Source organism: Clupea harengus, chromosome 6 (assembly GCF_900700415.2).
Source record: "Clupea harengus chromosome 6, Ch_v2.0.2, whole genome shotgun sequence".
NCBI lineage: Eukaryota > Metazoa > Chordata > Actinopteri > Clupeiformes > Clupeidae > Clupea > Clupea harengus.
Window position 1 is genome coordinate 28,235,791 of NC_045157.1, and position 16,314 is coordinate 28,252,104.

The window sequence follows — 16,314 nt, forward strand, 5'->3', positions numbered from 1 at the left end:
TGAATTTTGCCGCAGGCCAAGCCAAGCAGAACGGGGTGCTCTGGTTGAGTGGAGTGATTTTTCCTGCTTAATTGATGCTGACAGAGGCAGTGAAACTTGGAAGTTATGTTGCATAACAGACACAGCCTACCATGCTAATGCCATACCAGCACTACACCAAACTGGGCACAGATCACAAAACATACGTCAGCCTCCAAATGCCAATGGTTGTGCCACACAGAACAGAGCCCAGGGTCCATGACTATGCTCACGCAGCCTTTCCTTTCCTCATATACAGTGCAGAGTCAGTCACTCTTTCATGGGCACACACACACACACCCACACACACACACACACACACACACACACACACACACGCGCTCATGTAAACGGACACAGGCAGCAACATCTTGACCTAATTTACAACGGTCTCGCGATGAGCTAACAGTAACTGACGGGACCGCTGCTGTTAGTGTTAACCCTAGACAGGCCTTTTCAATGGAAAATATACAGTACGCAGGGTCTTCATGTTGCATTCTTACCGTGCAGTACTGTAACACAGGCCCCCACTGCAATTTGAAGTCACTGAGTCCAGCGCCAGCCATCTGTGCAACACTCGATCGAATGATGACAGAATTACGAGGAGACATCCAAAGGTTGCATGTTTGGATCAAATCTAGACCAAATGTACACTTGCGTGCATTCAATCATCTGGAGTCGTCGTGCAGCAGCAGCAAGAGGGCAAAACCATCAGAGAACCTACCAGGCCTACAAATCAACACGAGGCAATGGCTCACAATGTAACATTTTCACACTGTATGTTCCTGTTTGGCCCACATCTCATCCAGTGACATGTGTATGTACATGGCTGTGTCCATAAAGTAAGCACTCAGTCCAGAACACATAAACAAAAGGAGAAATGTTCAGAGTGCTGGCAACACTTCCAGCAGCCCTGACTGCTAACAGCACGCTGCTCACCTAACTCTCCCAAACGCTTTTCCACGACTGTGTGACGTGCCAGCCCTGCTCATTCTGGTGACAAATGGGGGACTTGCATGCAGTGTGGTTGGATGCAGATGGCAGAGTTCAGCTCCATACACCTACTGTATTTACTTAGTAATGCTGCCTTTAACCCTGCATCCTGTCTACTGGGTGCATCCGGTCCTATGGATCTCCTCGCCACAAAAGCCCTTCATATAAACTGGGAGAGTGGCTTTCCACCAAAGTGAAAAACAGGAAATTGGATGACATTGTTCAGTGAGCAGACGTCAGCAGAGACAGATATAAAAGGGTAAACAGTTTCCTCGTCGTGGCAGAGGGAGCGGCACGTTTGGAATCTTGGGACGTCTGCCGCTGCTCTCTCCTGCGCGGGGCCGCGTGGACTAACCCCTGTTGGGTGGAGGGGACATGCATGGCTGGGCGCAAAATGCCAATCACCTGCAGGCTGGCTGGCACACTGCTCTTGTGTATTGACGTATGCTGGTATGTGTTAGAAAGGGAGGAGCGCCCCGCATTGGCCCCGTTTAAGGCAGCCAGCAAATTATTCTCGGATTTTTTATTGTTCAGTGGTTTTTGTGAAATTCTGGCGTGCAGTTCCACAGCCCAGAGTAATTTAGCTTTAAATGAGATGCATCTATGGGCAAATTGAACAGCCTCAGCTGGACAAAGCATACGCACTGGATGTGAACGGACATGAATCAGTATTCAGCTGTTTGTTTTTCCTTGTTGGGAGAAGCACAAGGGGAAAGTCACATGTATGTAATGAGGACACAGCTAATGAATAAATGGACAGTTTTGACTTTGCCACCAATGTTGACCAATATCAAGTTCCAAATAAGGGCAACAACTATCAGGACACAAAAGATCTTTGATGTGAACAGAGCGGTTTATTTGAAGAAATGAATGAAATCTAGTATTTGCATGACTAAGGCATACGAGCACCTCTTGCCCTAAAGAAGCACTGTAGATAACGCCATTCTGATCACATTAGCTCAGAGACTAAGGCGAGGCAGTCCTGATTGCCAGCTCACACACTAAGGCTTCCGGAGTGCCCTGGAAGGATCAAACGTCACAGAACCCAATGCCCTACCTAAAACCCCCAACATGCACACTCAACAGAAGAGCGGGCTAGACAATACCCTGTAATCCTTACAGAACTGCAATCACACTAGTCAGTCTAGTATGCACTAGTGCAGATCATGAAACCCCAACCAACACTGACATGTTTCAGCTGACCATCTGAGAGCTACAAATAACAGTACACTGCAGCAGCAATATGGCATGAAATCATTGGGTGATGTACGTGCCCTACGTCTAGATGCATTATGTACACTGACCAAGTATGTCGCCATTGGAGCAGAAGACTTTAGGTGAGTCACTGCTTTCGTAAGTAGGCCACCATGGATTGGTGTCCTAAATACTGCAGAAAATGTCAACCCGACAACTGCTATACAGTCAACATTAAGCAGTGAGGGCATTATAAAGGGAAAGGGCAGCAAAGTAAATGTTTCTGCCATGCCTTCTCACTCAAACCAACGTCCTTTGCTAATATAACAGAGTTTAGGTCATGTGATATGACTCAATAAAAGAGACTATTGTATGCTAAAGAATGGTTTTATGGGAGCATAAACGGCATTGGCTAAACAAAGATTCATAAGTGAAGAACTGCTGTAATAATTGACTGTTGACACATTTACACAAAGCATGGATTAGCTGTAGCACAGAGTTGTAGACTTTCTATTGAGAACACAGTCTGGTCCAGGATGACCTAATCCTTATCCAGGATAACACCCTAACGCATTCTTACAAAAGCACTTTCATCATTCCCTTGCATGCAAGACTCACCAGCACCTGGCTTCTTAATAAACTATGCAGAAAAAGAAATGCAGGGGCAGTAAATGTGTTTACACTATATTATGTAAAGAAAAAGTCTTCATTCACACAGATTCACTCCTCGCATTTCGAGTTCTCATTTTCAGTTCCCAGAGCCATTTCCAGATATGGAGGATTGTTTTAAAATGGCAGAAGCGCTGGCTTTTGTTTTATCATGTGCTCAGTTACAGTACGCTAAGCTCACAGCAAGAACACTCTGACCCCAAATCTGTCTGACAGTTTATCTTTCACTTCACAAGATAAAGCATTGGCCTACGCAAACATATTGTGTTGATGCTCATTACACAGTCAGCAGACACTACATCATTCCAAGACATGGGCTCAAAATGTCTACGGAGTTGTGATTTGTGTTTGAACCTATACCGATACCTATAAAACAGCCTCATTACGTGATGCAAAGATGTTCATAAACAAGTGAGCCTTAGCCACCAGAGAAGATTGCTAAAATGGCACTTAGCCACTAAATGATTATACTGTGTCCCCCAGAAGAATCTTTCTTGGATGCGTGTCCTACTAACACATGAAGAGCTACATAGTGGAATACTTGTTATGGTAAATCTCATCCTTTCAACTTATTTTAAATAAGAGCCACTCCCCATCATTTCACTGCTTCTGGACAAAACGAAAGTTTTTACTTAGTACCGTCCATTTTCTATAGGCATTTTCATTATATGAGCCCTGAATTCTACAACATGACATTCAAAATTAGATACCTAGTTTCTAAAAGCTTTAGGAAGCATTGCATTCGCAAAACAAATTTAGACTTTTTACAAATGACAACATTTGTCAGACATATAACTTAATTCACACATCAAGCCAACCAAATAGAATAGATGGTTCCCGACACTGTCATTGACAGTGTGACACTCAACTCACACTGCTGAAAATGAATGACATAATAGCGTGAGGGGTAAGCCACCTTAAGGAACACTGGGTCAGGTGACTGGGATTACACAACACTCTCTCCAACAAGCCTGCTTCAGCTAAGGGGGTAAACTACACAGACATAACACTGTCACAAAGCCAGCTAAACTCAGACCACAACATGAGCCAGCTCTCTCTGATGCTGTGGCCACTTCATCACAGCCTGTGTCTTCAACCCTTATGTCCATCTGCAGTTTCAAGGAATATAACTGTAGAGGTAGAATGAAGTGTAACTAACAGTTAAAACAAATAGATTGTATGGCAAATTATATAAGAAAGTGGGAATGGTATAAGGTTATGTGTGAACTACAAATTACCATCAGTCGCTACTAGTATTTGTTAGGATGTACAGATGGATTAACAGTAAAACAACTTTAAACATATTTTTGCTATTTATGCGGCATCATGCATATCAACTACCACAAGACCAACACACTTAAATTCATTACATTATTTGGAAACAAATCCTTTGGATGCCCCACTCGTTCTTTCGTGGTCTTCTTCAAGGTATTTTTGGCCTTATCCAGATTATGCATCAATCCGCCCTAATACCAGGCCAAGCCTAAGCTTCCCCGCACAGAGTTCAGGGAAAACCGTGCACTCCAAGCACCACCACTTTCAAAGAAGAGTTGGCTTGCGTGCACAAACAGGGCTACACATGAGTATGCCTGCGACTATGCCTACACAAAGACTGCTACACCACCCAAAGCAGACCAAGATGAGGGGGAAAACAGGCCATTAAAACCGAATGTGCCTATGGAGTCATATGGGGAATGACACATCAGAGGGATGGTGGTCAACTTGTAAAGACAAACTCTGCAAAATATAGTTTCATTTCATGTGGGTTTGTAATGACCAATAACAATGTTTGTAATTAATAACAATGGGTAAGCAAAGACAGCCTCTAATGGTTGCGTACAAGCCAACTCAACCAGTGAAGGACCTGAATAATAAGATCTATATAAGACCTATACATGAGATGTATTCATTCTAAATGACCACATGCTTCCTGGAATTTTCAAACATGATACCACAGACTCACTACCCTTCACTTGGACTAGAGACATATCAACCAGCTAACTAGCGTGCCATGCTAACATCTAAAAGCTACCCAGAAGCTAGCAGAGGAATTCAGCTTGCATTGATCAACATAACGATAAGAAGCATTGTATAGCTAGCCAACTGCTGCTCCATGTAATCAATCTATACACTGTGATAATAAGCAACCAATAGCAGACATGAAACACCAGCACTAGTTTTTACTACCAGTCAACTTAATTACCATAAGGACATGGAAATACAAATGACTAAATGGGGAAATTAATACATACAAAAAAGTTAAGAATGCATAAATAAGAGGGGTGGAGGGGTGGGGATAACTGTCCTGTTTCTGTTTTGTGTATGTTTTTGTATTGATCTAAAATGTAAAACCTGTACTTTTTTTGTATCTCTACCTTTATATTATCAATAAAGATTTGATAAAAAAAAAAAAAAAAGAATGCATAAATAAATACACCCAAAAGTAACTAGAGAGATATATTAGAGGGAAATGTAAATATGTACTAAAACATGCATGTGGATTTTATATATAACAATGGTGTATCGTTTTTATCAATGCAAGTATGCGGGCTATAATGTTTTGTTTGTGTATATATTTAGGTCTTGATTGATCAATTCATTATTTTATTTATGGTGTAAGGCGCATTTTTTTTTTTTTATAAGAATAAGTGACAAATCACTTGGCAAAATGGGTTATTTATTGTTCAACTTCATGCTAAATGAGCAAGACAATTACTTTCATCAGTCAAAATCAAATTCATAATTGTAATTCTAAAGCTAATATTGTGCTTAAACTTTAAGGCTAATCTGATGAGGTTACATCACTTGAGAAATACATGTGTTTACGATTTTAAAAAAGGTTCTCTTTGACATCAATGGATTGGTATAAGCATTATGTTCGGAGAAACTTACGGAGAAAAATAAACTTTAGAAATTTAGATAAGTCGTATATAATAAAAACCTGCCAAACCTGGTACTCCCTTCTTAACACTGCTTTGGATTAAAAAGAAATGACACATTTTAATACATGCATCTCATTCATATTGATGCCATGCCAGTTTGGGTCCAACTGAAACCACAACCCACACATTTAAACTTGCACTGCTAGTGTACGGCCCCAACTAACAGCAATTATTTAGGTTTAAATAAATGTCTGGAATGGATCATCCATTTTCCAGACTGCATCACTCTCTCATCTCCTTTTCCCTCCCTGACCAGATGTGGTAAATATGCTTTGCTATGACTGCTTGAGTCTCCTTGGGATTATGGCTGTGCCTTCTCAAGGGACAATCAATTAATAGGTAGAAATTCAGAAAATAGCAATACAATAACATGGCATGGAAAATGGTGATAAAATGGCTGGAATATGTTTCAAAACTGATGTCATACTTTAAAAGACAGCATGCTGCAGCTGTGTAATTACAGTTCCACCTTCCAACCTAGAACTGCTTGCATGCCAAACATTCAAATATAGGCATTTGAACACTAACACTTAAAACTAATACTGGGATTACAGCATACCATTTTTCTATTAACTGTAACTTCTCAAATGGCATAACATTTCAAACTGGTGCATTAAATACATCACAAATGACCGTATGACCTGCTGTTACAGTGAGATTAATATGCTTATGTTAGGTCAAAAACACATTCCTGCCCGCTTCTGAAAAAGAACACAGGCTGGGCTGGAGAGTAAACACTTATGGTGCCTTGCTTTGGAATAATACTGGTTTCGACAATCTAAAGAAGCAATCACATGCCATCCCATGATTCAAACCTTCAAACCTTCAGGGAGAACTCAGTGAATACAGCCTTATTTCAGATGACTAGCTCTACTACAATGGGAAGGTCTGTTCCTTGACTGCACTCACCTTAACTGACTCTAGTAAGTGAACCAATATGTTAAAAGGCAAAAGGTACGCATGCAATGTTTTGAGACATGAAGGCAAGGGATGTTGAATCGATCTGCTGATCTTTAACTGCTTAAAGCAAATGTGGAGAGATGGGTCTGGACATTTCACAGTATCCTACACATTAATGAAGGATGTATATTCACATCCTCTTCTGTTCTGGTATTCTCTGCATTTTGGTTGAAGATCAAAATCAACACACTTTCGCCCTGATGTGTTGCATCAGATTAAATAAGTGTGATACCCCTCTCTATTACCCATGATGTTTACAATTTAAGTTCAAATGTTACTTTTCCTATTAGCACGCTAGGTATTTTGCAGTTGTAAAATGCTTTATCCAATGACAGTAAACCATAATAAAATCATTGAAATGCTAACTAAATTTGGTAGCGTGAAGGAAAAAGAGATTTGACAGAAGAATCCACACTCAACTGACATCTGTATGTGCCAACATCACTATGTAAGACATCCTTTCATTTGATGACATTTAGGTCCATTCATTTTCAATTCACTCAACAGCTACCCAGCAAACCCCAGTGTTCAATAAGGCACTGTGTTCTATGACGTAGCACTATTGAAACTTGGCCAGGGTAACTGGAATAGCATCTAAGTGAATCTCTGAACCAGGGACAGCCAGGGCCTCACAGTCTCGGCAAGAGCCAAACAAGTGGAATTGCAAATACACTCAGTGGTACACAGACACATAGAATCCAACTGAAAGGCAATGGAGACAGAGGTACTGAGGCACATTCGCAGGAGAATGCAGACAGCATAGTTTAAAGAATGTTGTAGTTTCTACAATTTTAGCTCCTTCCTAGTTCACAGGATACCAGTCCTGATCCCTACACTCAAGATATTAGATATTAGGCTTAATTCTGTAGTGGACTTTGTGAGATTCAAATATTTCATATGAATAGCTTTCTAATAAAATATGATCATATTCAGATGAAGCTGCCGTATTAGGGGACATTCACTAAAGCTGTTAAAGTAAAATTTAACTTTTCTACAGGTTTGCGTCCTAAACAGTATAACTGGATCGAGACAAGGTATGAGAGCTCCTGGAGTGCAAAACAAACACACTGACACTTCAGAAATCATTCGAACAAAGCAAGCACTTTGTTCAAATGACCATTTGTATTTGTCAAGAGATAGCTGAAAAAAAAAACATAAAACTCGAGCAAAGTCAAATGACATTGTACTGCTTGATGGAACTCCACAATCTCAATGATTTTAATAGCAATGTCCACATTCTTTTATATTAAAATGTGTACTATTGTACATTTGCTCTGAATGTAGTGCTGGGTAAAATAGCAATTTCAAGAGAACCATAACAGACCATATCAAGATGGGAACTAAAGTCACAGCAATTTGCAGAACAATACAAACAAGTCTAAAAAAAAAATAAGATGAGCAACAATGGCAAAGCCGCCTTGCCCAATTAAACTTAAATGCCCTGTTCATTCATAGCACTGACATCCACTGTAGCAGATGAACACCAATGGCTACTTATGAGGTTCAGCAGCAAATGTGCCTGACCAAATTCCCCTGCATGGGGAACTTTGCGTTTTGCATCCTGTCCAAAGTTCTCTCAGACATTACCACATATGCTCTATAACGTCTAAATACACCATACTACATACATACATACTAAATAGTACATTCTGCAACAAGTTATCCTACGGTCCCCCACCCCAACGCCACCCTTTCATTTATGCTTGGATTAACTTTCATACAACATAGAGCTTAAACCATTTGAACACCGCACACACAATTGACTTAGGTCTGGTAGGGTCACTGAGCCACACTTCTTTCGGCTCTGCCACAAAGTTTCCTTTCCTCACGTCCTTCGACCTCGCTGCCAGCAAAGATAAAACTTTGAGAATGACATGGCAAAACTGCCCCACACTCCCCCCCCCCCTCACAGGGGGCCTCGAGTCTTCACACAGGCAGCTCATGTGAAGTATAGAAGTAAGGCAGACATCATTTAAAATGCCTTGAAATGCTATGGAGGTAAATATAATCCTTGCATTGTTTTTTTTACTGTGAAGAGCACAGAGAGTTATTTATAAAACAACTGAAAGGTTTTCTTTCTCTCAGAATACACTGTGGGTATGAAAAGGTTGGTCAGCCTTTATTAAATGACATTTCAGCAGGCAGATTATCAAGAACAGTGAGTTAGAATATAAGCAGAAGGGTGTTCCATAAATTGGTTCCAATACCTTACTTGCCACTATATTCCCAATATGTGATATCGTCCTGGGTTTTTCAAAATACAGAGGTACACCTATGATTTGTTGACTAAAGAGCAGTTGAGAACAAAGATATGGGATAATCAATCGTACAATCAATACGGTTTATACATTAAAAAGGAATAAGGGGACCCAGTTTTGGATTCAGAGTTAATGTTCATCAACTAATGTGCCATGAGCACACATTACAGATGACAAATGGCAAATAATACGCTGGTAGCTGATCCAGAGGCCATATAACATACACTTGGCAAACAAACCACTTTTTTAGCTCAACTGCACTATGTCCAAGAAGACAGTCACAGCAAAACCATTCCAAAAACATGCAAAGACATGGTAACTTCATGTCAAAACACAGTCAAAATACAGTCAACCCCACTTATTGGCCAACAGCTGGAAAACAATTCCTTCGTTATGGCTACTATTACAACAGCAGACAGATGGGAAGAGAGTCACAGTGAGAGAGAGAGAGAGGGAGAAAGAGATAGAGGGAACACTGGGAGTGAGAGTGAGAGAGGGAGTGAGAGAGAAAGTGGTGGGGTTGGGTGGCCTCTCCTCTTCCTTTCCTTTAGCTCCAAGAGCAGCAACACAGTGGATTAATTCATCAACCAACTAAGACTTTGCCCTACTCTGGAATAAATTATCCAATGAGTCTCAACTTAGACTTTCACAAAGGCATTCATCACAGTGTTCGGCTCGACTGGGCAGCGCACGAGGGCCCACAAGAGCAAAGACCAGGAATTAATGTGAAGGAGCTCCCCACTGCCCTGGCATGGTCTGTCAATTGAATTACAGTGTAAAGCTCAGAGCAGCACACAGACATCTTCTGAAAATCAATCTCATGCATCAATCGCTGGGTTCAGGGGTACAAAGGTAAACTCCGATACTCTTGGCATGATCCCCCCCAAACTTTGCTGGATCTCTAAAATAACCCAAGAGATAAGGGTTAGAGGACAGTCAAAGGGGAACAGCCATGAGGAATACTGGACATCAAGGCTAGATAAACTCTCGTCTGTTTAGAGGAAGCGACGGTCCATCCCCACACAAAGTTCTGCCCATTGGCAGGAATGCACTCAGACAGACTAAGAAAACCCATCGCCAGACCTTGTACTTGACTCTTATCACTGTCCAATGGTGCTTTGCCCTTGACACAGACTTGTAGCTGCTCAGACTTCACTGATTTCAGGCATTTAGGCAAGCAAACGTAGACCTGTGACCAGAGAGAGCCCAGCATTCAACTGAAATAACTGCCCGTGCAAACCAACTGTCAAAACAAAGGCTATTGCCCTGGCCAAAACACACACCACCCAAGACTGATAAGAGCAATCCTGACACATACTGCACAGAGAACCACGTGAGGAAGCAGCCAGACCCTTACACCCCCAAGACTATCAGATGGGGAAAATGAACACTCTATTTAAGAACAATATGTTGTATTTAACGCGTGGTGGTGGTCACACCGCACTGCCGATGGCAGAGGAAGCCTACAGTTGTGGGGCTAAACTGAGCCTTGACAGCAGCATTTGAAATGTCATATGCTCTAAAGGGAGCCCAGACCGGCTTGCTCACACAGTGTGGTCCTTGCTTCATGGTAGTGGGAACTTTAACCCAATAACACGTTTGCATCCACACCACACAGACCATCACTAAATCAGTAAATACTAGAGTAGGAAGAAAACACTTTGAATCTTTACTAAGCTATTTTCCCCTAATCATTACTGAGGTGCATTTCCAAGGCAGTGAGCAGGATTTAATCAACCATAAAATTCGTATTGATTACATGAGCATTATTGGAATATGCAGTCCTTGAAAAAAAAAACCCGCAAAAGGCTTGGTTTGTTCCAAATCTAGGACTAGGAGAGACACATAGCCCCAACAACTGAAACCTGAGGCCCCTTCTCAGTTCAATTTAATTGCTACACAATTAGCCATCGGTACAGACAATCAAAGCAATACAGTCTATTCTATTCAAAAGTTGTGTGTTCTTAGTGACGTATGTACATTGATGGGAAGTGTTAATCCACTGAAAACCAAATGTATGGGCCCAATCATTGCTTAGCTTAGGATGAGCAAAATTCTGCTCTTTCATCAGCCTCACAAGAAATACCACAACTGAATTAGTGTTTGCACAGTCGTAGGTTAGGTGGGCTAACTTACAATTAACTTAATGTATTTCCTTGGCTGCACAAAAGTGCACATTATGGAATATCCTTTAGGTATCCTTTAAGTTCGTCACTGCCACCCACCATTATATGCTAGGACCATGCCTGTTCATGGGTTTATGGTGTCGGTGTTCCCTGCTGAGGTTAACATAACATGGGACATGCTTCCAAAACTAGCAGGCCTTTAATCTGTATGCTAAAATGCCACCTTAAATGTTCATGTAGCCAAAAGTACAAAATGTTGCAGCAGGTATAAATGCCTTCAATCTTAAAACAATCTGGAAAAGTCTGGAAAACCCCTAAAATACATCATTCTTGCATAATATACAGTGCAGATGTGAAAGATAGTGTGCTGATTAAATATCCTAGATGAAGATTTGAACCAAAAAATCTGAGACAATCAGTGTACTAGTACTATGTACGCCATCAAACCAAGCTCACTTGCAATAGTGAAATATATTCATATTTTCTATTACCTGCTGCCTTAGGTGAAATATATTTTTGATATTTTTCCAGCATCTGCTTAGGTAGTCACTTCATTGTTTTACCAGGATGTGATTCAATAGTCACTCTAAAAATAAATACAAAAGCCTTCCCTGTTCATTTTTTATTCTATCATTTAAGCAGCACTGAATAATCAAAGACATTCGGCAAAAGACACATGGTATCAACTGGTCCAACTGAGCTCCAGACAGTAACATTGCAGAGATGTGACTCAGACACTCACACAACCCTGTTCTTGCAGACAAACAAAAAATACAGTAGAGCACCATGAGCTTCTCGACAGAATTTTGAGCTTTTTAAATAGAGAGGGATTACAAATCTATTTAAAAATTCTGTAAATGGCCTGTACAGTATATGGGCAAACACATATTTGAGCAAAAGTGCAAAAGTCCTATATAGCGCTTGTATGGATACATATGTTCACTTCACAAACTAAATATATCCTCAACCTAATTTCTGAACTGACAATCAAACCAATCTGAGGGTAGGAATTCCCTAATCTATACAAGACAATTGTGCTCAACACTAACAACCACTATTCGGTTGAACAAATCCCCAGTAAGTATATCATTTCCATGAGTAACTAACATTTGAGGTCTGTGGGCCATAAAAATTATGCCAAAATATAAAATGTCTAAATGTCCAAATAATTAACAAAGCAGGATATTACATAATATTAGATTTATGGATGCGCTCATTATGGAAGACATGGAAAGATATGTAAAATAGCATTTATTTACACAGCCTACGCCATGCTATGCCATCAGCCATGAGATTTCAAAAAGCATAACGGAATGATTATGATCTCAGTGTTTACGATTGTGAACTGTAAGGTGAAGTCAAAATGATGGTTTCCTTTGATTGTTTACACAGTGACAGTTGGCTATATTCCAAGACCACATCAATTAGAGGCCTGCTCATCAGAATGCGAATGCACACCTCACTGATTTTTCAAAGTACCTTCAGGGCGTACAAAGATGTAAAAAAAATTTTTTTTAAGTTCATATGAAGAAATGTGCTGTTGTGAGACGTTAAAGCGTTAAAACTGTAGCACTATAGCCATTCATTCCTTTCAGCATGTCTTGTAATCAAACAACTTAAATTCATAGATGACTTTAGAGGCATCAGTGAACTGATCTCACATACATACATCTAACAGTCCAGAGGAAAAATTCCCCTTAGAATATGCAAGGCCTTGACCGTGTTGGAATGTATGCCCTGAACAAAAATACAAATAAATCTCTCCCCTAACACATACAAATTGACATGGTCATCTGATACTGTTTGTTACTGCCCCCTCTTAGCACTCACGGCAATGTCTAACCTAAGACCACCATGTCACAAGGTCTCTCACAGTACAGGAGCTCAGCCCACAGTTTATGCCAAAAGGCCGGTCACAAACGGTTCAACTGTGCCTAGATTTGTGCTGTTTTTTCTCAGCTCATATGTCGCTCTAAAGATCATTTGTGCAATATGTTTACTGTGCATAGCAACATGTAGAGGAAATATCCAAAAGCCGTCACATCCGTGACGTCAGAATAGCATTATTCCTCAATGAACATCAGTGGACTGGGGCCTGTACAAGCCTACACCTACCATACATGTCTGACGGTGAGTATACTGTAAGCTTGTGCATATGTATTTCTGAAAGTAGGCTATGCACCACCCGAAAGGCAATTAAATAAGCTAAAGCATGGCAACAAAATCTGAATTTACATTACAGTGTTTTCAATGGAAAAAAAAACATTTCGGTGTATATATCCAAGACGGCACTGATGTGCTGTCAGAGATGAGCAAGTAGACCTACACTGCAGTGCATGTCTTTTTTGGCTAGGTCCAGTACATTTTAATACACAACAAATATGATGTGATGATATGCTATTGTTGGAAATTTAAATTTAAAGAATTAAAACCCCCCAGAATGTAAAGATGGTATTCAAAGCAACGTCTACAGCAAGGTTACTGATACAGAGTAAAACGGTAATATGATTGCATTACAGTCCTCCCTTTTCTTTACCCTAACGACATTTAGGGTAAAGTCACCGGTTCTCAATAGATGAAACAATCAATAAGAAGGTGGAGTTATGTATGAATTTAATTTCATAAAACGTTGACCTCTTCGAGATTGACCTAAAATTATCTTCAAAGACACAAGGCTGCGTAGTTTCAGATAAATGTACACAGATTGAAACGAACAACACTCACACGAAACTGAAAGGGATGCTTAATGATGATGTCAAGATCCTGTGGACCAACTCGGCTGTGAACTATTTGATAGGTGGAGACGAACCATGCGTCACAGTGTCGCCAAACTAAGGAGGATTTTGCAAACAATTACCAAACCCATGTGGGGAGGGGTGTATTAGAATGGTTCATAATTTGGATATCTTATAGTCAGAGCTCGGTAGGTCACAGTGGGCTATAATAAGATCGACAAATTCCAAGGGATTCGGATATTTGGATAGGCTACAAAGTAAGGCTGATGATGGTCGATGACAAAAGGATATTTGCTGTGTGCACATGTTAAAGATGAGAGAAAAAGAAAGGGATTTACACCCCCTTCACCAGTAGAAGCAGCATGTATTTGTCTCACCTTGAAATTTGAGGGTTTAATTGGTAATCCTTGGGCTGGATTTCCTTGCTGCTGAGATTGCTGAGTGGTATTGGTCTGCTGGGGCGAGTGGGACTCCTCGGACTCTTTTCCACTATAGACCACCCTATCAGAGATATGAATGCTTGAAGCACAGCCCATGCTTCAACGCCACTTTAAACTATTTCTCTTGCTTAAGTGCTCTGCTTCTGCTCTCCAATTATTCGGTTTCTCCTTGACGTCTTCTTTTTTCCTTTTTAATCTTAATGCAAAATTCTCTCCACCGCTTCCCTCACTGAAACCATGAATAATATATCTTCCTTCCCCCCACCCCCCAACCAGGAAACAGATTTCCTCTCTGCCTTTTACATGAAGTAAATTATAGACAGTATATTTTGTTTCAAAGTGGCGATTTTTTCCTCGCGAACATGAATCCCGTTACACTTCAGTTCGACAACTCAATCCCATATGCTATTTATCTATTACACTCGCAGCACTCCTCTTCGTACCACATCATTAACACATTCTTAACTTTGCTCTTTACTAGTGAACGCCAGTCCTCCTCGATTTATGTAATAGTTTTATCCATTTTCGTCCGTGCGTTTTGGGTTTTGTCGCCTTCTCCACCCAAAAACATCCAATTTAGTGGGATGTCCTCCTTTCCTTTCACAATCTGGTTACCCACCTCAATTCAAGACATTAGGCACAAACCGGTTCTCACGACAGTTTGCTCCACTTCTGTGCCATTCATCATCAACAGGCTCAAATATTCACTAAGCATAGTATTCCTCCGGCATTCGCTCCGACTTGAAGGCTCCCCCGTGCAACAAAATGCGTGTAGTCCAATAAAACGTTCCATTTATCTGCCAAAAAAATAACTATTACGAAAAATATAATTCATTGCGTAAAACCCCATTCAAGCAACCATTGTCAACGTAGAAAGAAAAAATCCTCAATAGGATGAAGCATTAAAAATGGGCAGCAGTGAATCAAAGGCCCACAATTTTCCTCTTTTAGAAAAAAAAAAGATGTAGAGGCTGTCAAATTATCTCTGGTACCACCTCTGCCTAATGCAATCGCACAAAAACAGAAAATGATATACGGCGTTAAGTTTCAGGTTCCCCAAAAGGAAATCTTATGTTGGTCATTTTTAGACGTAAAGGTAGAAATCAACCACATAATTGTGTTTTCTGTTAGTCTTTCTCTGCCTTACTCGCGTTTGCCCTTCCAATTCTTCAGCACTGCTTGACAGCAGCAGATCCAATAAAAGCACCCGCAAGGATTGACCTCCAGCCTTTACTGACGTTAATGCAAATGAGCTGAACAGAGCTAATCAGCGACAGCTAGCCCACAGCTGGGAGGTACCCACTTTCCGAGGGAACTTTGAAAATGTGCTGCAATTGCTAACGTTTGAGGTACTGTCTCTGCGTTTATTCGACACACATCATTTCGCCACGACTGTTTTTCTTTCCATCGGGATTTAATGGATACGTCGAGCACAGGTTTGAGTTAAATCACATAGTGTTCTCATGTGTGTGAGCAAATATGGCGTGGATCGCCTGTTTTCACGTGACTTTCTTTTCACCTTTACTTGTCCAGTAACCATACGGACTATCCTTTAGACGTCAAAACATTTTTTTTTATCGACCATAGGTCTACAGCTGTGCCTCCAAATACATTGTAGACCTACACACTAGCCTACAATACATTATAGCCCATGTTTGACGCTCAAGTACCGAATAGGGGAGAAAGGGTTCTTCATGAAACCAAATAAAAAAACATCAAATGGGGATACACTCAAAGCAGATTATGCCTATTATGAACCAGGCAACATGGTAAACATGCGCATGAGAAACACCCAATAAAAATTCAAACAGAAGAACCCCAACCCTCCCCCTACACTGATACATCACCAACATCACACATTTTTAATTATTCAGGATCTGGGTCCACGTAAAGTGTTCCTCACATTGCTGAAAATAGAAATTATTTTTTTAATTTATATTTAGGTCATGGTATGAAATCATTCAGTCAAATGCCATCAG

At 40.6% G+C, this 16,314-nt stretch overlaps 1 protein-coding gene across 1 annotated transcript in view; it reads right to left on the reverse strand.

The window, feature by feature from the left end:
* Positions 1-15,577, reverse strand: part of pde8a (phosphodiesterase 8A) — a 37,588-nt gene extending 22,011 nt beyond the window's left edge. Inside the window, exon 1 of the mRNA XM_012814946.3 lies at positions 14,273-15,577. Coding sequence (XP_012670400.1) covers positions 14,273-14,431 — 159 coding nt within the window. The 5' untranslated portion in view covers positions 14,432-15,577. The remainder of the gene's footprint in view (positions 1-14,272) is intronic.
* Between the last annotated feature and the right edge of the window lie 737 nt (positions 15,578-16,314).